The sequence below is a fragment of the Takifugu rubripes genome, chromosome 2 (assembly GCF_901000725.2).
Source record: "Takifugu rubripes chromosome 2, fTakRub1.2, whole genome shotgun sequence".
Taxonomy (NCBI): Eukaryota; Metazoa; Chordata; class Actinopteri; order Tetraodontiformes; family Tetraodontidae; genus Takifugu; species Takifugu rubripes.
In genome coordinates, this window is record NC_042286.1 from 1,252,760 (window position 1) to 1,274,565 (window position 21,806).

Here is a 21,806-nt window from a genome sequence, read left to right on the forward strand (position 1 = left end):
CTACGCGTAAGGATCCCCTAAAATGGCGCCGGCCAAGCGAGACGCATATGAATGAGGCTTACTTTAAACTGCAGGATATCGAATATGCGGCTGAAAATGGCAATCGAGCAATCGTAGTGTTTTCGCTTTATGAGGCGGCGGCATCTCTCCATATGCGCAAGGACAACTGTTGCGCAGTGGCTGCCCGCGGATTACCAGGAGAGGGTGGCCATCTTCCTCACCTACTGCCGTGACAAGATAGCCGCGCCCAGCCACATCACCAACATGGATGAGCTCCCTCTGACTTTTAACATCCCTTTGACCCACAAAGTGGAGAAAAAGGGACCAGCACGGTGGCGATACGCACAACGGGGCACGAGAAGTCGTCGTTCTCCGTGGTTCTCGGCTGCCACGGAAACGGACAGAGCGCTGGATGACAGAAGGCGAACACTCCTTCACAAAGACTATGAGGCAGTGGCGGGCAGGTTATGCCACCATATGCAGGTGGATTGTAGACGCATGGGCTATGAAACCGTATTAATGTATTGGAAGAGCTTTCACAAAATCAATGCTAAACCAGAACCGGTCGGTGAGTCCGATTCAGATGATTAAGAAGAGGAATTCGGGATGTTGGACATTGAAATAGTGCAGCTGTTTAATTCAGATACAGAAGATGAAAACTTTGATGGTTTTGTGGCAGAAGAATGAATATTTTGTTCAATAAATGTGTCGAAACTCACTGTTTTACTTCCGTTGTTATTTTTTACTGTATGTTTCAGCATGCGCTTAATAATACGGTGCGCCTTGTGTATGTTTTAAATACAGAAATAGCACCCATAACTGAGACTGCGCCTTTTAATACAGTGCGCCTTATGGTCGTGAAAATACGGTAACCTTTCAACGATAATATGAGATGTTTCATATCCACTAATGACTGCATAAGGAGGTAATGACTTATGGTCCTGAAGGGGTACAATCTCATCAGTGTTCTTGAGGTAACGGGACTTCTAAGGTGTATGGCACAAAACCAGGCTAAGGGCTGAAGTCAGGAAATATTGGTTATCCTGGATTCTAGATCCAGACTATTCTCACTCCTGAGATATCATTAATCATGTGTTGGCCCGGCTGTCAGCACTTTGAGAAATGTGTGTTCTACAGCATTTACATGTTTTTTCTACACGTTCTACACATCATTTAATCAGTCTGCATCCAAATATTATAACAGTAGTGATTATATTTGATGGCATATTTTTAGTTTGATTATCATTTATTTGCAGATTATACAAAAAAACCCCACAAAAAGCACATCTAATAAAAAACAAAAGGCTGGGCAATATAAGTATGAAGCCAAGTGGTTTATTTGGAAAGGTTCAACTATTTTTAGAGCTTAATGAGCCTATATTTTTATTCTATTCAGAGTAAATACTTTATGCAGGCTAAATTGTGTACCCACACTTGCAATTGTAATTTTTCCAACACTGTAGACAATAACACACACACACACACATTTTCATTTACCGGAAGTAATTTTGTTGTCATGGTACATCAATGTGATTGAACACTATTTCACTTTCATCTCACTGGGTTGCAGTTTGCTGAGAAGTTGTCATTGGGATTTCAGTATTGATTGTCATTTGCTGCCTTGTTTGACATCTGATCATCCCTATGATGGCTCGGCGGAACCTGTGAAAAAATGCTGTATTTACTAAGTTAATAATTATGTGCATATAAACTTTAATAATATTAACAACAACAACAAACAAACAAATAAATAAAGAGACTCACTTTTTGTTTGCAATGACATAAATGCAGGGGTTGTAAAAGGTAGAGGACTTGGCAAAGAGTGGAGCAATGATAGCCATAGGAGCAGGTATTGCCTTGGGGTCACCAAATGATGCCCAGAGACATACAATGGAATATGGAGACCAGGCCACCAAGAACATAATAATCATCACAAGCGACATCTGCCAATCCAAGAAATAAAACACAACACCATTATAAGCCATAGACAAACTGTATTCTTTGATAGACATTTATAGCCAGTATAAGGGCTAATTTATTTAGGAAGAGGCAACAACTAATAAAAACAATTATCTTTCAGATTTGCATGGAATTTTATGCCAGTGTTGTCTGTCATCAAGGGCATTCGTGTTGGTCTAGTCAAGTTGATTCTCCACAACAACGCAAGCAATTTAATTCCTTACCTTTTCTCCTTTGTGTATGTAGTGTTGTTTCTCTTTATACCTTTCTGCATCTATTTCTACATACTAGCCCTTTTGACCCTCCCCTTAGTTTTAGAATTACATCTTAAGATAAACATTACACATAATATTACAAATTACAAATTTGCAAATGAGTGCATATGTTTGTTCTCTCTTCCTGCCCCATATTTCTGCACCCAATCAGCCATCAGCAGCAGGATTCCATCATTGTAAACTTAACTAATCAATTGTGAATGTAGATAAGATTAGGCCAAATAAGTGTAAACTGCTATCAACCATGATTTAAAACAAAAAAGCAAGCACCCACATAGCTAATTCAGTAAAAGGTTTTGTTTTTTTTTAACCAATGATTTGCCTTGAATAGGTATTTCAATCAAACCCCCCCCCAGAGAACTGGGAGTCTGAGGGTTCTATGCAGGATCTTAGCTGTTCCTGAAGTGTGCTCTTCTGCACAGAGATCTCTGATATGGTTCCTGGTATCCGTTGGAGCCATCTACTCAGCTTGGGGTTTACTGCCCCTAGTGTCCCAATCACTACTGGGACCACTGTTGCCTTCACACCCCACATTCTCTCTATCTCCTCTGTCAGCCCTTGGTATTTCTCCAGCTTCTCATGTTCTTTCTTCCTGATGTTCAGGGTTGCCTCCCACCCTGTGACCTCCAGTCCATACTCAGAGCAGATGTTCCTGTACACTATGCCAGCCACCTGGTTATGCCACTCCATGTATGCCTTGCCTGCCAACATCTGTCACCCTGCTGTGATATGCTGGACTGTCTCAGTGGCTTCCCCACACAGCCTACACCTGGGGTCTTGTCTGGTATCCTCTGTATCATCTACAGGTCGAGGAGAGGAGAGGATTTGATCATGTTTCTGGACCCCGGCAGCCTCGGCAGCATAACTACGATGTTAACCTAATAATTAGACGACCCCCCTAAGTATGATCATTTGTCTGTCTAGGATAATAACTGGAACTACATAATTAGTGATAATAAGCTTTTTCAAAGAGGAAGGTTTTAAGTCTAATCTTAAAAGTAGAGATGGAGTCAGCCTCCCGTACTTGGACAGGGAGCTGGTTCCATAGCAGGGGGGCCTGGTAGCTAAATGCTCGGCCCCCCATTCTATCCTTAGAGACTCTGGGGAAGTCAAGTAAACCATCATTCTGAGAGCGGGGTGGTCTATTGCGATGATAAGGTGTTACTAGCTCCTCCAGGTAGGATGGAGCTTGGCCTCTGAGGACCTTGTAGGTCAGAAGAAGAATTTTAAAAATTATTCTAAATTTAATGAAGGGATGCCAGTCCAGGAGTTATGTGATCTCTTTTGTCAATACCTGTCAGACCTCTAGCTGCAGCATTTTGGATCACCTGGAGGCTTCTTAAAGAGTTGTTTAGAAACCCTGATAATAAAGAATTACAATAGTCCAGCCTGGAAGTAACAAATGCATGGACTAACTTTTCAGCATCATGCTGCGTCAGTACTTTCCTAATCTTTGTGATGTTCCTCAGGTGAAAATAGGCACTTCTAGGGACTATTTTAATGTGTGAGTTAAAGGACAGATTTTGGTCAAAAGTTACTCCAAGATTCGTCACAGAGAGACTAGATGTTAAGGAGATACCATCTAGAGTGATAATGTGATCTAATCTATCCCTGAGAGGTTCAGGACCAAATACCATGACTTCAGTTTTTCCTGAGTTAAGGAGAAGGAAATTTGAAGACATCCAAGACTTTATGTCTTTAAGACAGGTCTGAAGCTTCACTAAATGCTCTGTCTCCTCTGGTTTCATGGATGTATATAGCTGAGTGTCATCAGCATAACAAAGAAGATTTATTCCATGTTGCCGAATAATGTTTCCTAAGGGAAGCATGTACAAGGCGAAAAGGATTGGTCCAAGTACAGAACCTTGTGGAACTCCATGGCTAACCCTACTGTATGAAGAGGGAATGCCATGGACATGAGCAAACTAGTATCTAACTGATAAATACGATCTACAACAATGTGTGAATTATACCAGGGGACACACCTTCTGTGATTTACTGTTTTATTTTTCAGATGGGCAACAGAATCAAGCGTGATTCTCAGTGAGGCTGCTGCACCTTCAGCAACAGAGTCAACCTCGGCAAGGCTAAAATTATAATGATTGATTCATGGGAAAACACACAGTGGTCCTGGGATCAGCACAGGGATTGCTTCCTTAAACTTAGCTACAGCATTATCTGAAAGACATCTGCTATAGTAAGACTGTGCTCTGAGCATAGAAGAATCCTTAATCATAAATGTAAAAGTGATCAAAGAATGATCTGACAGGAGTGGGTTCTGAGGAAACACTGACACATGTTCTATCTCAACACCATAAGTCAGAACTAGATCAAGGGTGTGGTTGAAGCTATGAGTTGGTTGATTATCTGTTGAAGGAAACCAACTGACTCAAGCAGCCATTTCTAAAGCTTTCATTTACATCTACATGGATGTTAAAGCCTCCAATAATAATGACTTTATCTGTTCTGAGGACCAAGTCACATAAGAAGTCAGAGAACTCAGACAGGAAGTCAGATAACTCAGACAGCATACATGGAGCGGCATAACCAGGTGGGTGGCATAACGTACAAGAACATCTGCACTGAGTATGGACTGGAGGTCCCAGGGTCCAGGTAGGAGACACTCCTGAAAGTCCTGGAGAACAAGCAGGCCAAGATCCTGTGGGACTTCCAGATCCACACTGACAAGATGGTGGTGGCAAATAAGCCTGACATAGTGGTGGTAGATAAACACCAGAAGACAGTGGTGGTGATAGATGTAGTAATCCCAAGTGATAGCAACATCAGAAAGAAGGAACATGAGAAGCTGGAGAAGTACCAAGGGCTGAAGGAGGAGATAGAGAGAATGTGGGATATAAAGGCAACAGTGGTCTCAGTAGTGACTGGGACACTAGGGGCAGTAATACCCAAGCTGAGTAGATGGCTCCAACAGATACCAGGAACCACATCAGAGATCTCTCTCCAGAAGAGCACAGTCCTAGGAACACCTAATATCCTGCGCAGAACCCTCAGACTCACAGGCCCCTGGTAGGGCCAACCAACAAAAGAAAGGGATTACTATACTTGACTAGCAGTCAGTTGTTCTTAAAGGTGTGTGATGATAATGAAGTATTAAGATTAATCAGTGTATTTTGGGTTTTACCTTTGTGACATCCATCTGCTCTGACCATTCAATGTTGATATCATCCAAGCAGTTGCTGGTTTTGCATCGGTTCACAGTGACCGACACATTGTAGTAGCAATAGAACATTACAAATAAAGGTAGCATGAAGTTCACACCAATCACCGCCATAGTGTAAGAGATGAAAGAGCTGTGAATGAGAAGCAAAGTTAACCTTCTGTTGAGTGCTCATTCACACAAAATTCCCATAGTTGTAGGGATTTTTGGATTATACTTCTATAACATGCTTAAAATCCTTTAAGTCATTGTCCTCTGTTGGTCCTTATGCTGCCTTGAATGAAATCAATATTTTGATTTCAACAGTTGATGAGCGAGTTGGAACTGGACCCACAATTTATGTTTTAACAATACATTTTAGTCACACCCAAGAAAACAAAATACATTTAAGTATGAACTGGCTTTTAAATTTAATAAGTGTTTTCATTGTCAAAAACCCTTTACAGTTTTACTGGCTTTGGAATACTGTAAAAATGCAGTCCTCACGCATTGTTTTGTCTCCAGTTAATGGTACATGTGGCTCCAGTGGGGTCAGGGGCATAAGCAGCCCAGCCCACCACAGGCATGGAAGACCAGAACACCGCATTTAGCCAAGCAGCCAATATAAGAAGGTTATAAGATTGGACTGTCATTTTTCGCCCTAAGGAGAGAAAAGGAGGTGTACATTTATAATGAAAATGTCATAGTATAGTAACATTGATATTCACTTAACACTCAGACCAGCTTTGGTTTATTATCTGGAATATGACATTTGAATCCCCCCCCCCGTAGAAATCACACCTCATACAGCAGCAAGAAGATAGAATACCTATGTCCGGTCTGCAGATGGTGATGTACCGGTCAATGGCCACCACAGTCAGCAAACCAATACTGGCCATTCCAAAGAAGATGTTAAGAGCTGCGTAGATCTGGGGAAAAATAATAATATAACATAAATAATAATGTTTACATAAGAAGTAGGAGAAACCGGCAGAAAAAGTGGGACAGTAGGAGGTAGAAGGCTATCCTCCCCTGATGAACAGGCCTCTGTTCATAGACCCATGAAGCTGTGCGGTCATCATCCCACTCACTACCCTTTAAGACAAAACCAGTGAGGGACTCCTTAGCTGTTGCAGCTGCATTCGATTCAGATCCTTTATTGTCCCACACGGGGAAATTTACAGTGCAACAACAGCAGCAAGAGCACACAGAGAAAATAAGATAAAAATAAGATAAAATCAAATAGAACAGGATTTGGAATATACAAAGAGGATGTATATTTACAATAATCCAGATAATGGATACTCGGCCTCTGTACATAGTACAGAGGGTGAATACAATATACATATCAGAATATATAATATTCAGATAGTGTTAGTGGGCGTTATATTTATTGTGCAGTGTCCAAACCAGATGGAGAGGGCTCTTCAATCATACTAAAAGCAGAAACAGACAACTGATCCATATCAGCACCATCCAAGAAGACAACCAGGGGCAGGAAGTTGACCTGAAGCAGCAAATTCTGATGGGCCACATGCTCGGTTTGGTGAGACTATATGTAAGCAGATCATACACTGTCAGTGAACTTATGGTCATTGAGCCAATGACTAAATTTATCACAAACAGCCCATTTGAGAGCCAAGAAGTCCAGTCTGTAGGCTGAATAGTTCACCTGACTACAAATGAGTGACTTGCTTGCAAATGCAATAGGTCTTGCCTTCTCTTCACCAGTTAAAACCTCTTATGTATTAAGGCAAAGCCAATGATCTATCGCATTCTCATTGACATGTGAAACAGTGTCATAGAACTCTTTCATGGGCAAACTGGAACAGGACAACTTGCTAAAGTTACGCTTCAATATGTCAAACACAGCCAAAGGTCAGTCAGACGAACTCAGGGCAATGCAACTGCAACTTTCCCTGCAAGTTAGTCTTGACATAATCAATCAATCGATCGATCAATCAATCAATCTTTATTTATATAGCGTCTTTTACGAAGAAACCTTTTTAGGAAGAAACCTTGAGCAGTGCCAGGCTCATGTAGGGGGACCTGCTGATGACCGGCTGGGTAGAGGGAGAGGAGAAGGGGGAGGACAGGTAGATGATAGAATAGGGAGGAGATGAGAGGAGAGGCATAGAGCATAGAAATACATTATATTATATTGAATGAGCTGCCGGTTGAGTGGGTCAGCGGGGCCGGAGGTCATTATGCAGCTCTGAAGGCGGCGATACCTGTAAATGAATACAGAAGGGGGGGAAGCAGAAAAACTACACAAGAAATTGCATCACTAGTCTACTTGATGAGGAGAGGAGAGGAGAGGAGAGGAGAGGAGAGGAGAGGAGAGGAGAGGAGAGGAGAGGAGAGGAGAGGAGAGGAGAGGAGAGGAGAGGAAACCATGACCCAGTGGGGTGACAGAGGCCTGTCAGGTGATCATGTTTCTGGGCCCCGGCAGCCTCGGCCTATAGCAGCATAGCTAAGATGTTAACCTAATGATTAGACGACCCCCTAAGTATGATAATTTGTCTGTCTATGATAATAACTGGAACTACAGAATTAGTAACAATAAGCTTTTTCAAAGAGGTAGGTTTTAAGCCTAATCTTAAAAGTAGAAGAAAAGAAGAAGTAGGCACTTCTAGGGACTATTTTAATGTGTGAGTTAAAGAACAGATTTTGGTCAAAACTTACTCCAACATTCGTCACAGAGAGACTAGATGATAAGGAGATACCATCTAGAGTGATAATGTGATCTAGAAACAGACAACTGATCCATATCAGCACCATCCAAGAAGACAACCAGGGGCAGGAAGTTGACCTGAAGCAGCAAATTCTGATGGGCCACATGCTCTCGTCCATCTTGATCCCTGATTCTATAGATGGGCAAAGCTGATTTCACAGCCACCGCAGTGGAAACAGTGGATTACCTCCTATCAGAGAGTTTACGTTACGTTACGACAGAGATTGACCTTTCACCTGTTTATAGTACTGAACACGCTGATGGCTCTGTTCAGCTGTGCAGCAAAGCTGTGCATTGAGCACAGCCAAGGCTCAATTCAGACCTTCATACATTTCATAATCACACACAGTCACATCACCAAACACATTCTTAAACATAAGGTCAACAGGAAGTCTCGGGACACTCCGAAACATCAAATAAAAAGGTGCACACCCTGTGGTCTCATGAACAGTACAGTACAGTACATTGACAAAGGTCATGGACTGAATTAACTGCAGCCATTTCGACTTTGATTGAGGGGGCAGTGGCCTCAACATGTCACCTAGGGTACGATTAAACCTCTCTGTGCCACCACTATCCATAGGATGATATGATGATGTGTGTCACTTGTCAACTCCTGACAGCCTCAAGAGTCCAGCGGTCAGCTCACTTTCAAAATTTGCTCCCTGGTTAGAGTACAACCGTTGAGGGAAACCATAGAAACAAAAAAGTTATCCCACAGTTTCTTGTTGTATGGAGATAGATTGAAACCCCAATGCTGCTCACAAGCATCAAGCCTCGGTTTGGTGAGACTATATGTAAGCAGATCATACACTGTCAGTGAACTTATGGTCATTGAGCCAATGACTAAATTTATCACAAACAGCCCATTTAAGAGCCAAGAAGTCCAGTCTGTAGGCTGAATAGTTCACCTGACTACAAATGAGTGACTTGCTTGCAAATGCAATAGGTCTTGCCTTCTCTTCACCAGTTAAAACCTGTTATGTATTAAGGCAAAGCCAATGATCCATCGCATTCTCATTGACACGTGAAACAGTGTCATAGAACTCTTTCATGGGCAAACTGGAACAGGACAACTTGCTAAAGTTACGCTTCAATATGTCAAACACAGCCAAAGGTCAGTCAGACGAACTCAGGGCAATGCAACTGCAACTTTCCCTGCAAGTTAGTCTTGACATAATCAATCAATCGATCGATCAATCAATCAATCTTTATTTATATAGCGTCTTTTACGAAGAAACCTTTTTAGGAAGAAACCTTGAGCAGTGCCAGGCTCATGTAGGGGGACCTGCTGATGACCGGCTGGGTAGAGGGAGAGGAGAAGGGGGAGGACAGGTAGATGATAGAATAGGGAGGAGAGGAGAGGGGAGGAGAGGAGAGGCATAGAGCATAGAAATACATACAAAAATACATTATATTATATTGAATAAGCTGCCGGTTGAGTGGGTCAGCGGGGCCGGAGGTCATTATGCAGCTCTGAAGGCGGCGATACCTGTAAATGAATACAGAAGGGGGGGAAGCAGAAAAACTACACAAGAAATTGCATCACTAGTCTACTTGATGAGGAGAGGAGAGGAGAGGAGAGGAGAGGAGAGGAGAGGAGAGGAGAGGAGAGGAGAGGAGAGGAAACCATGACCCAGTGGGGTGACAGGTCTGTCAGGTGATCATGTTTCTGGGCCCCGGCAGCCTCGGCCTATAGCAGCATAGCTAAGATGTTAACCTAATGATTAGACGACCCCCTAAGTATGATAATTTGTCTTTCTATGATAATAACTGGAACTACAGAATTAGTAACAATAAGCTTTTTCAAAGAGGTAGGTTTTAAGCCTAATCTTAAAAGTAGAGATGGAGTCAGCCTCCCGTACCTGGACAGGGAGCTGGTTCCATAGCAGGGGGGGCTGGTAGCTAAATGCTCGGCCCCCCATGCTACTCCTAGAGACTCTGGGAACCACAAGTAGACCAGCATTCTGAGAGGGCTTCTGTTGGGTAACGTATTGCGTCACTTCCTGTCTTCTCAATAGTTTGTTGGTGCACTGTGCATGGTGTATGTTGGTTTCACTTTATTTAAATTTATTTAAAATTGAATACTGGGGAAATTCTAATCACTTGATAACAACAAGGAGAAATAATCCATATTAAACAAATAATCCGCTGATTATTAGCAATAGCATGGCCTCACCTTCCGTTTCACCCGGTGTCTGTGTCTGCTCAGAGTGTGAAATGTTTAGTTACTCCTCTGCCTCCTTTAGTGAAGGGAATAGATGCAGAAAGTGTAGTTTTTTAACAGCTCTGGAGGTGAGACTTAGTGAGCTTGAGATGTGTTTCCGCAGCTTGGAGTTAGCTGGAGTTGCGTCAGGTAGCCAGGAGAAGCTAGCTGCTGTGAAGCCGCCTAGCGTAGCTACAGCTAGCGGTCCCCCGGCAGCAGCTGGCTAGCCAGGGCGGCTGGGTGACAGTTTGCAGGAAGCGTAGCCCAAACCAAATGCCCATGGTGCACCACCAACCGCTTCCTGTGGCTAATCGTTTTTCCCCAGCGACACACCTGCTGAGAAACCGACCCTGGTAATTGGCGACTCTGTTTTTTGCTACGTGAAGCCGACTCCAGCGACCATAGTTAAGTGCATTCCGGGGGCCAGAGCGGGCGACATAGAAGCCAATCTAAAGCTGCTGGCAAGAAGTAAAAGTAGATTTGGTAAAGTTATTATTCACGTCGGAGTAAACGACACCTGGCTCAGTCGGAGATTACCAAAATTAACATAGAGTCGGTGTGCAACTACGCAAAAACGATGTCGGACTCCGTAGCATTCTCTGGTCCCCTCACCAATCTGGCCAGCGATTAAATGTTTAGTCGCATGTCATCGCTTCGTCGCTGGTTGTCACGGTGGTGCCCCGAAAACCAGGTGGCCTTTGTAGACAATTGGAGCAATTTTTGGGAAAGCCTGGTGTCTATCCCACACGGGATGGTGCCTCTCTCATTTCTAGTAACTTGGCTAATTTTATTAGACCCAAAGTGACCTGACAATTCAGGGTCCAGACCAGGATGCAGAGTTGTAGTCTTACACACCTCTCTGCTGCTTCCATAGAACCCTCATCCACCAACAATAATATATTCAACGCTATAGAGGTAGTCTCTGTTCCACGGTTAAAAGTTCACCAAGCACAGAGCAGGGGAGTGGTCAATCACCATAATCTTATTAAAATTAATACCAAAGCACAAATTGGGGAAACTAACATCACAATTAAATGTGGACTATTAAATATTAGATCTCTTTTGTGTAAATCCCTGTTAGTGCACGACCTGATAGTGGATCATCACATTGATTTATTTTGTCTTACTGAGACCTGGCTTCAGGAGGAGGAGTATGTTATCTTAAACGAATCTACTCCTCCTACCCATCTTAATTATCATATTCCTCGTGTTACTGGTCGAGGAGGGGGAGTGGCAGCAATCTATCACTCCAAGTTATTAGTTAATCCCAGACCAAAACATGGCTCCAGTTCATTTGAAAGCCTGACTCTTGGCATCACCCATCTGAACTAGAAGGCAGAAAAGCCACTTTTGTTTGTAGTTGTATATCGGCCCCCTGCTGGGCCACATTCAGAGTTCCTGTCTGAGTTCTCTGATTTCTTATCTGACTTGGTCCTTAGAACGGAAAAAGTCATTATTATTGGAGACTTTAATATACATATAGACGTTATAAATGACAGCTTCAGAAATGGCTTCATTTCATTACTTGAGTTAGTTGGTTTCCTCCAGCAGATAAACCAACCAACTCATAACTTTAACCACACCCTTGATCTAGTTCTGACTTATGGTGTTGAGGTAGAACATGTGTCAGTGTTCCCTCAGAACCCACTCCTGTCAGATCATTCTTTGATCACTTTTACATTTATGATTAAAGATTCTTCTATGCTCAGAACTCAGTCTTACTATAACAGATGTCTTTCAGATAATGCTGTAGCTAAGCTTAAGGAAGAGATCCCTGCGTTGATCCCAGGACCACTGTTTGTTTCCCCAGGGATCAATCATTATAATCTTAGTCCTGCAAAGGTTGACTCTATTGCTGAAAGTGCAGCAGCCTCACTGAGAATCACGCTTGATTCTGTTGCCCCCCTGAAAAAGAAAACAGTAAATCAGAGGAGGTTTGCCCCCTGGTATAATTCACATATCAGGACCCTCAAGCAGAAAGTGCGAAGACTATAAAGGAAGTGGTATTCTTGTAAAATAGACAGCTGTCATGTAGCCTGGAAAGACCCTCCATCAGGCTATAACAGCTTGTTTTTCTTCTTTAATTGAGGAAAACAAGAATAACCCTAGGTTTCCTTTCAGCACTGTGGCCAAATTAACCAAGAATCACAGTGTTTTAGATCCACGGATCCCTTCTTCCCTTATTGGTGAAGACTTCATGAGCTTCTTCACTGATAAAGTTCTAGCTATCAGAGAAAAAGCTAACCAGGCCACCCCAACAACTGAACCATCACCAGATGTGCTGGCTGTGGGAACATACAGGGTCTCCAACGAGCCCTTCAACTCCTTCAGCCCTATATATTTTTCTGAGGCGTCATCGCTAATTCATAAATCCAAGACCACCACATGTTTTTACATCCCATCCCAACACACCTGTTGAAGGATGTTTTACCATTGATAGGCAGATCTATCCAGATCAATTATTCTTTAGTGACAGGTTATGTACCCCGGTCCTACAAGGTGGCAGTGATTAAGCCGTTGCTTAAAAAACCATCACTGGATCCAAACGTGTTAGCAAATTATAGGCCGATATCCAACCTTCCTTTTATCTCTAAAATTCTTTAGAAGGTGGTGGTGACTCAGTTACTCAGGTCATACATATATTTCCCCCTCTTCAGGTAACAATCCATCAGGTCTTCCCATTCATGAACAGAGAACCCATCTGTATGACCACCCCTGAAATAAGGTGGTGCCTTGAAATCAGACTGAACAAAAACCTTAAGCTGTGGCAAACCACTTTCATTAGACAGGTGACTAGATGGAGACTAGGGCTGGACTGTGCAGGGCTGGGGCATAGTTCTGTTATAGTTCGGTTGGCTGAAATACTGTCACTAATCTTCTTGTAATAATGTCCGCATTCTGGGCACCTATTCAGGCTGTATGGGGGTGCTTCAATACGATTTAGCTGTACACCTGGAGCAGAACTTATTTTACCAGCTCCCAGCAGAGTGTTTTATCCCTCACGACATCACCAGATCTCCTACCAGGACTCCCACAGGGGTGAGCCGGAGAAGTAGATGCTGTGAGCGGATGCAAGCAAGCAGGCGTGTGGGCTTCACTGCTGCTTACATCTGTGCAGTGTACAGTGTCCGATGCTAATGCTAAGCTAGCGCTAACACAGCTACATGATGGAGTTTTTCCTTGCCACTGTTGCTTGTTGGGGGTCAGGTCCTGGGATTCTGTAAAGCACCTAGAAACAATTTTGATTGTAACAGACGCTATATAAAGAAAGATTGATTGATTAAAAATCGATAGCATAAACAGCCTGGCTGCATACCCGGACAGTGTTTTTATTGCAGCAAAGGACTTTAACCACGCTGACTTAAAAACTGTCCAGAGCAATTTCCACCGCAATGTGAAGTGTGCAACCAGAGAAAATAAAACGCTGGAGCAAGTGTATACGAATGTGGCAGACACATACAAGGCCCAGGAATATCCCCACCTGGGCATGTCAGACCATCTCTCACTCATGCTACATCCATGTTACACACCAAGAAATAAAAATGCTGGGCCTATGAACACAGCCAGAGGGGACCATCTCTGAGCTTCAGGATAGTTTCCAATACACACAATGGGATGTATTTGAGGGCCAGGGCATGTAGTCACTTGAGTCTCACAATAAATAAACCACAACAGTGCTGGGTTATATCAGCTTTTGTGTGGACCGTGTAACATCTTGGAAGCAAATACGTGTGTTTCCAAATCAGAAACCCTGGATGACACACGGAGTACAACAGCTGATGAGAGCCAGGGATGCTGCATGCAGCACACAGAGCAGCTAGGACTGTTCTGAGGAGGGGTACTAAATCTGCCAAACTGAGAAACAAGGCAAATTGACTCTTAAAACCCACGGCAGGTATAGGAAGGCATTAAAGCTATCGCGGACTATAGTAGGAGGACAACATCTCCCTCAGTGGACATTCAACCTTGGCTTAGTTGAATCTTTTCTATGCCCCTTTTGACAGGGACAACTTAGACCTACTACTGCCCCCCCGACAAGGCTCCAGTCCTGAGCGCGCATGAAGTGAGACTCTGCTTGCGTAACATTAACCTCAGGTAAGCAGCTGGACCAGATGGAGTGCTGGGATGGGTGCTAAAAGACTGTGCGGACAAGCTGGCAGAGGTCTTCACAACACATCACTGTCCACATCATGGCTCTTAGCCTGCTTCAAAGCTGCCACAATTTTTCCTGTTCCCAAGCAGTCAAATATCATTTGTCTAAATGCCTATAGACCTGTGGCACTCACCCCCATACTAGCCAAGTGCCTAGAGTGGCTGGTCATCAAACACATTAGGGAAGCAAGACCTCATACACTCGACCCACATAAATTTGCATATAGTAAGAGCAGGTCGACAGAAGACATTATAGCTACTGTAATCTACACACTTCTAGAACATCTATGTGATGTTGCTCTTCATTGACATTAGTTCTGCCTTCAACTCAATCCAGCCAAACAAACTCCTGACCAAACTGTATCATTTTGGACTGAACACCACCTTATGCAACTTGCTTTTGGACTTATTAACAAATCGCTAACAATATGTTAGAGTTGGCAAGCACACTCCACCCACCCTTCTTATTAACACTGAGGCCCCTCAAGGCTGTGTGCTGAGCCCATTACTCTACACACTCTACATGTATGACTGTTAGACCATCCTTTCCACTAATCTCATAGTCAAGTTTGCAGACAACACCACAGTGCTTGGGCTCATCAGCGATAACAAGTCCACTTACAGAAGCGAGGTACAACATCTGGCATCATGGTGCGAGAACCACAACTTGGCCCTCAACATCAAGACTATGGAGATGATTGTGGATTTCCGTAGGTCAAGCCAAACTTTCCATGCTCCACTCAACATCGGGAACAAGGTAGTTGAGAGTCACACAGTTCAGGTTCCTGGGTGTGACTGTGTCAGAAGCCCTATCCTGGAACACTAACATAACCTCAACAGTGCCTCTTCTATTTGAGGAAACTCAAGAGTGCTCAAATCCCTCAGCAGCTTATGGATAACTTCTACCACTGTGCATTTGGCAGTATATTGCCTTATGGAGTCTTTGTGTGGATTTACAGCTGCACCAAGCCTAGGCAGAAGACCCTCCAGAGGGTTGTGGAAGCGGTAGGCAGAATAATTGGGACCAGTCTCCTGGAGATGAACACCGTCTACACCACCCGCTGTCTGAGTTGGGTATGCAACATACTGCATGACCAGCACCATCATGCACGTCACCTCTTCCAACCACTGCCCTCTGGGAGAAGTTACAGGTCCATCCAGGCCAGAACCTCCAGACAGGGCCACAACCTGTACCCTCAGGCACTTATAAATTGCACTTTAAAAATTATGTATTGATGTCAGTATTGAGATGCTCCAAACAATTTATTTTTTTAAAAAGTAGTAGTAGAAAGATTAGTAGCACATCAAAAATAATTTCTAGTTTCTAATTTCTATGTTGAAAAGTTATTGGAGCAGTAATTTTGTCTGCTTGCTAAGTTCCACCCACCTGACAGCCAGTGTGGCCAAATTTCCAACTTCCATGGATGTCCGAAGCAGCCGACATAGGATAACCAATACCTGCTACTCCAATGTCAGTGAAAGCCAGGTTGATGATTATGAAGTTAGTGGCAGTGCGAAGCTCTTTAAACTTCACAAACATCAGCAGCACCACAATGTTGCTTGTTAAACTGATGACACCTGTGAGGAAAAGAAACAAAACAAAATAGCAGATGTGCCTGAAGCACTAAAATATGATTTCAGTCAGTGGGGTTGGTCCATCTTTATCTAATGTTTTTACAGGATTCCCCATTATTCTTCTCATTGTCATTCTCATATTACTGTTATTCTTATTAATGCTGTTGTTATTGGTAGTAGTACTAGTGGTAGTGATATCTACTCATAGCAGTTAGCATTGCTTAAGTAATATACCTTCTCAAAATTTGATTCCATTAAAGTCTGATCTATCCATTTCAAAAACAGAGGCTGTGTGTATGTGAGTGTGTATCTCCTTCATCTTACCTGCAATGATTAGATATCCAGCAACAATGTTGTGCTCCCACTGGGTGAAGACACTTTTTCCCTCAACTTCATTGGAAATGTTGACCAAAGAGAAAACTTTCATTTTCTGAAATTAAGTAAATTCCCTGAAACTGTATTTCTAATATAAGGTTTAGTGTTAATTACTGTTTTTTTAAATTATTGAACAGAAGAGGTAAATTGAGACTAAGGATGTTTGCCTAACAGAACCAGGAGTGTATTTCTGTGCAGATGGGGAGGTGTAAATGCGGATTAATGCATACCACTGCTCCCTTGCACCAAATTAACAGGAGTGGTCTGTATGTTACAGAGAGGATTAGCACTCACGTGCTGGATGGTAGCTGGATCAGTTGGTTTGAAAATTACAAAACAGAACTCATTCCTGGACCTTTGAACAGTGTGCATATCAAATATAGAACCAACATAACTGAATGAGTAAGGAGGAAAATGGGCTGCACAAGAGAAACATAATAGTGATGTAGTATTCAGAGTTTCACATTTTATTTAATAATATGTTTATGTGGAAGACTAGAAGTAGAAGACTAGAAGAGAGTTTCGGGGCAAGTTTATCAAATCAATTTCAATTTGAGACCAAGTAAAACATTGCTACTTTTGAGCTGTGGCCACTGATATGGCAGCAAAGATACATCAATAAATATAAAATAGCAAAACAACAAAAAAAATGTATAGAATGAAGTATTATCAAATATAGCAGAGCATTCTATACCCTGATGAGTTCGGGTGCCTTTTTCCAGACGATGTGTCTAACATGCAAAGAACAAACCTGAGCAACATGCACAGGTCAGAACAAGTGTCACAGCCCCTGTACAATATTGTGGCCCGAGCTGTTTTTATTGCAATGATTTCATTTTCCTCTGCGTGAGTGAAAATATTACAACACTTTTGCCTAATAGAATCAGTTTATTTATACTTTGTGAAACTTAAACGCTAGGAAGAAATGTTTTATCTGCTGTCCTCCTGGCCTATATTTTCCTCTGTGCACTGTTTGATGTCCAAGAACATTCTAAATAAATTAATAACATTTTCTAGCCACAGCCATTTCACCATTGAACGTTATTTCAGACCAATACGTTGTCAAGCTGCTCTGTATCTGGATGATGCTGGTTTTGGTACAGGGAAAATCCTTTAATAGTTATCTGTATTAAAGCAGTTACATTCAAAGTCAATTATTATTATTATCATCGTTGTTGTCATCATCATTGTTACTATTATTATTATTACTAATAATGATAGTAATGCTACTAATAAGAATAATAACAACTTAGACATGTGTATTGTTTTTGATTTTGATTTGACTGTAGGCATAGGATAACCACATCTCATTTTAATCACATTGGTGGCTAACCCCAGACTGTTGGGTTTTCCTTGGATATGTGCATCCAGAGGAAGAGCAGAACAATCATCTGTCAGTCTGTGTGTATGCACCAGCGATGCACTGGTTGAGTTTTGTTTTCTCTATGCAACACTGACAGGCATGTGCACTGTGTGTGTGTGTGTGTGTGTGAGAGAGAGAGAGAGAGAGAGAGAGAGAGAGAGAGAGAGAATGAGAAAGAGTGTTCATAATGATAATGTTGGATTGAGAGAAAAAAATCTTACAGAATCCCAAGGCCTGACCCCCAACACGCAACAGTGGCAGGAAAAACTCCGCTTTAACAGGAAGAATCCTGGAGCATGACCAGACTCCAGGACTGGTCCAGACTGTAGGGGGACCCTCCTGCGGATGGCTGGCCGGTAGAAAGGGAGGAGAAGGGGGGAGGAGAAGGGGGAAGGAAAGGTAGACTAGAGCATAGGCATAGATCATGCAAGTGTAACAAGATTAATGATTCCACTTGTTTTCTGTTGTTACTGCTCTTCATTATTTAACATTATTCTCCCATCATCTTTTACAATGTTATTTCATTTATCGTTATATTTACTTTAATTGTAGATTATTTTCATTGTACACACACACATAAACACACACACACACACACACACACACCTTTATTTAATATTAATTTGTTGGGTCTCCATGGTCCACTGGGGCTTTGGGTGTTTGTGGTGCCCCTTAGTAGGACCCCTGTATATTGGGGGGTGCAGCCTACTTTCTGCGGTGAGTCTGCTGTTCACTGTCCCCGTGGTAAGTCACACTAGAGTGTGCCTCAGGGAAATATTGTATTGTGGTTTCTCTGTGTGTTTAAAATACTGTTTGTGTTAATCGCTATATTACTGAGATGGGGAGATTGTTGTGAGCAGTTTTGTTGTTTTTGTTTTATTAAGTTTTTTTGTTTTTATTTTGTTTTTATTAATTCTGTCTGTGTGTTTGTAAGCTAACCTCATGTTAAAGTTGTGCGTGTGGCTAACAGACAACATGAGCATAGTTTTCTTTGTTTTGTTTACTTCAGTAAATCCTGGACGAATACAGTTGCAGGAGTGTAACTGTGGTCTGTTTTAACAGAAATAAAGTGATGAATGGGGAATTGGTGACTGTCTTAAATACACAACGAAAAGGGCCAAGTAAGAGCCGCCACACAAGTTGACGTCTTGCCACGCTCTTTGAACACCCTCCGACTGGTGTGGGCGTATGAAAGAACTTCCAGAAAATGAAACAAAAGGATAAGAAAAGCAAATTTCACCAGGCTGGGAGGCCTCTCCTCTGCCCTCCTCTCTTCAAGCCCTTTATTGATAGAGCCACAAGATAGAACCAGGAACTCAATAAGATGTACAATCTTCTGATGGAGAGGAAGAGGATGGCAAACGGGGTGAATTACATCTTAGAGACCATACTGCACTCATTGGAAAATAATGAAATGTCAATTTCACTCACCATTCACTCGCTCTCAAAACCCAAGCTGATAATCGGTACACGATACTCAATATGCAATAGAAAAAGGCAACTTCCAAAAAACAGAAACTTCTAGTTGAGTTTTTTTTGTTATTGGATATACTCCTGACATGGACTTGGCTTACTTCTGGCAAGGATTGATGTATTGAGGTGGCCTTGTTGGCCATCTTGACTCAAGTTGGGTGCCTCTGATCTCTACTGGGGCCATTCTTTATCAGATAATTCTGTAAAGGGGCTTTCCAGCTGGAGGCTATACAGGAGACTGAAAAAACAACCACGTGAAAAAGTGTTGGAAACTCCAATAATTGTTAGGTTCCCAGCTTCTGGGAGCTCTGTTGCGGGTTTCTCGCTTCAGGCGGTGTGGTGGTGTCATGCTCCAGTGGCAGCTGGTGCCGCGGGCTGACGCACCTGCAGTCTATCGGCAATCTAGCCGCCTATTTATGGACTGAACTCCCGTTTGCCAGCGTTGGTGTGTTTTGTTCCCTAGTGAAACTCTGACTTCTCGTTTTTGGATTATTGTGGTGAGTTTTTCTTCGTGGACTAGTTTTTGAACTCTGTCGAGGTCTCTACGCCTCTTTTGGATCAAACAACTTTTGTTAACCTCCAATAAAGGCTTTTCTCGGAGACCATCCTCCACTATGTTTTGCCTGCTTTCGGGTCCTGGCACAACCTACCGTAACAATAATGAAGAAAAATGACTTGGGACTGGCTTACTGAAGGAGGCACTGAAAATAGAAAAAAATGTGAAACAAGCACTACGGCTGTCATGGGGACAAAAATGCAGAAAGCAGAAAACAAAAAAAAAGCATAGTTCTTGTGCTAGCACATGCAATTATTTGGCTCCTGCCAGTCTTCAACCCAGGCAAACCGAATGAGTTTGACAAAAAGGGAGATAGAAAATGGAGAGAGAGAGAGAGAACAAAACCATTGGATACTCCAGCAAACCAGACATTTCTCTAGCTGAAAACTTTGCTCACCATTTCTCTACTGTAGGCAGGTATTAAACTAAGCAGAACAGAGGTCTGGAAAGCCTCAGGCCTCAGCACATTTAACCAGGCAGTATCTGGGAAGATTTTCCAGGATTTGGTAAGAGGGGGAATGTTCTTGGTTGAAAGCCAAACCCACTGACCTGAGCAGTATTCAGGGGCTGAGGCTCGCAGACTGCAGAGTGCTGGTTTGCGTGCTCTCAAGAGCCTCCTTGGTCTGCTTCTAAATCTAGAAACAGAGCTGAATGTCCTCCTGTACTGAAGGAATGGCTATAGCAACTTCCTGTGTGGGGAATGGAGGTGGCTGATAGCCAAGCAAGATCTTGAATGGAGAGACCAGTAACTTTGCAGGACAGTTATGTGCATGCTCCACCCAGGCAAGTTGGACACTCCTTGTCGTGGGATTAGAGGCAGTTATACAGCACAAGGAAGTCTCCAACACCTGGGTGGCCCCTTCACACTGCCCATTAGATTTGGGGATGGAAGCCAGAGGTGAGGCATACTGAGTTGCCGAAAGCCTTGCAAAAGCCCTTTTAGACCCAAGCGATGATTTGAGAAACTTAGGTACGCCAGCAAAATATGCACCCATGACCCTTGACTTGTTCTTGTTTTCACCATAATGTATTTTTTTGAATGTAATTTTAAGTAAGAGGAAAATTAATGATTTCTCCCTTGACAGCAGTTATATTTCTTTTATAACATGACAAAGGTTAAATGGAGTAGTCACAGTGTTGAGACTATAAGTCACTTGGTAAAAGGAAACAGTTTTAACTTCAGATTTTTGTTCCGTTTTTTTTGTATGTCCATGGACGTTACATGTATACATGTGCGACTGCTGCAAGTTAAACGTTGATGATGCCGCCAGATAATGTTGTTATACGTGTTGTGTATCAGCGCTTGTCATGCTGTGTTGGAAACTTCTGTGCAAACTTTTGTAAAATAGAGCGTTCAGTAATGTGGACGCTAGTAGCATTATGCTAACAATAATAATAATAATAATGCCGCGGCTCCTGCAATTATCTGCAGTGTCGCACTATGGTTTATTTATGTTTATTATCGTGTATTGTTGCATCCTCAAGCTACGCAGGTAACTTGTGTACTAAGTGTCACATGCCCAGTAATTGCTAAGCGTTCTGGGAAGTGTAGTTTATGTAAATTATGTTTATTATGAATATTTTGTGATTTATTGATAGGTTTACTGTTTAAGGTTTATGACATGTGGTCATTTAATAAAAACTAACAGAAGTGGTCTGTATGTTACAAACCCCCTTCTGTATGAATCTACAGGTAGTGCCGCCTTCATAAGTCTACTGACCTCCGACCCTGCTGACCCACACAACCCGACTCTACCAGCAGCTTATTTTAATTAATATAATGTATTTCTATGTTCTACCTATTCTCACCTCTACCTGTCCTCCCCCTTCTCCTCTCTCTCTACCCAGCCGGCCATCAGCAGGAGGGTCCCCCTATATGAGCCAGGTCCTGGTCCAGGTTTCTTCCTGTTAAAGGGGAGTTTTTCCTTGCCACTTGCTTGTTGGGGGTCAGGCCCTGGGATTCTGTAAAGCGCCTAGAAAC

The 21,806-nt window shown here is 42.6% G+C and overlaps 1 protein-coding gene across 1 annotated transcript; it reads right to left on the reverse strand.

Moving 5' to 3' along the window:
• Positions 1-755: 755 nt before the first annotated feature.
• On the reverse strand, positions 756-19,070 carry rrh (retinal pigment epithelium-derived rhodopsin homolog). The gene is made up of 7 exons (XM_029833004.1): positions 16,383-19,070; positions 15,871-16,061; positions 6,221-6,320; positions 5,899-6,052; positions 5,377-5,545; positions 1,765-1,943; positions 756-1,662 (listed from the first exon to the last, which is right to left on the reverse strand). The coding sequence occupies exons 1-7, from the start codon at positions 16,483-16,485 to the stop codon at positions 1,557-1,559; spliced, it is 1,002 nt and encodes a 333-aa protein (XP_029688864.1). The 5' UTR covers positions 16,486-19,070; the 3' UTR covers positions 756-1,556.
• Between the last annotated feature and the right edge of the window lie 2,736 nt (positions 19,071-21,806).

Coding starts and splice junctions, on each gene's coding strand:
- rrh (XM_029833004.1), bottom strand. CDS start 16,485: ATGAAAGTTTTCTCTTTGGTCAACATTTCCAATGAAGTTGAGGGAAAA. Junction 16,062..16,382: donor TGGATATCTAATCATTGCAG/GTAAGATGAAGG, acceptor TTTTCCTCACAG/GTGTCATCAGTTTAACAAGC. Junction 6,321..15,870: donor TTGGCCACACTGGCTGTCAG/GTGGGTGGAACT, acceptor ATTTTTCCCCAG/ATCTACGCAGCTCTTAACAT.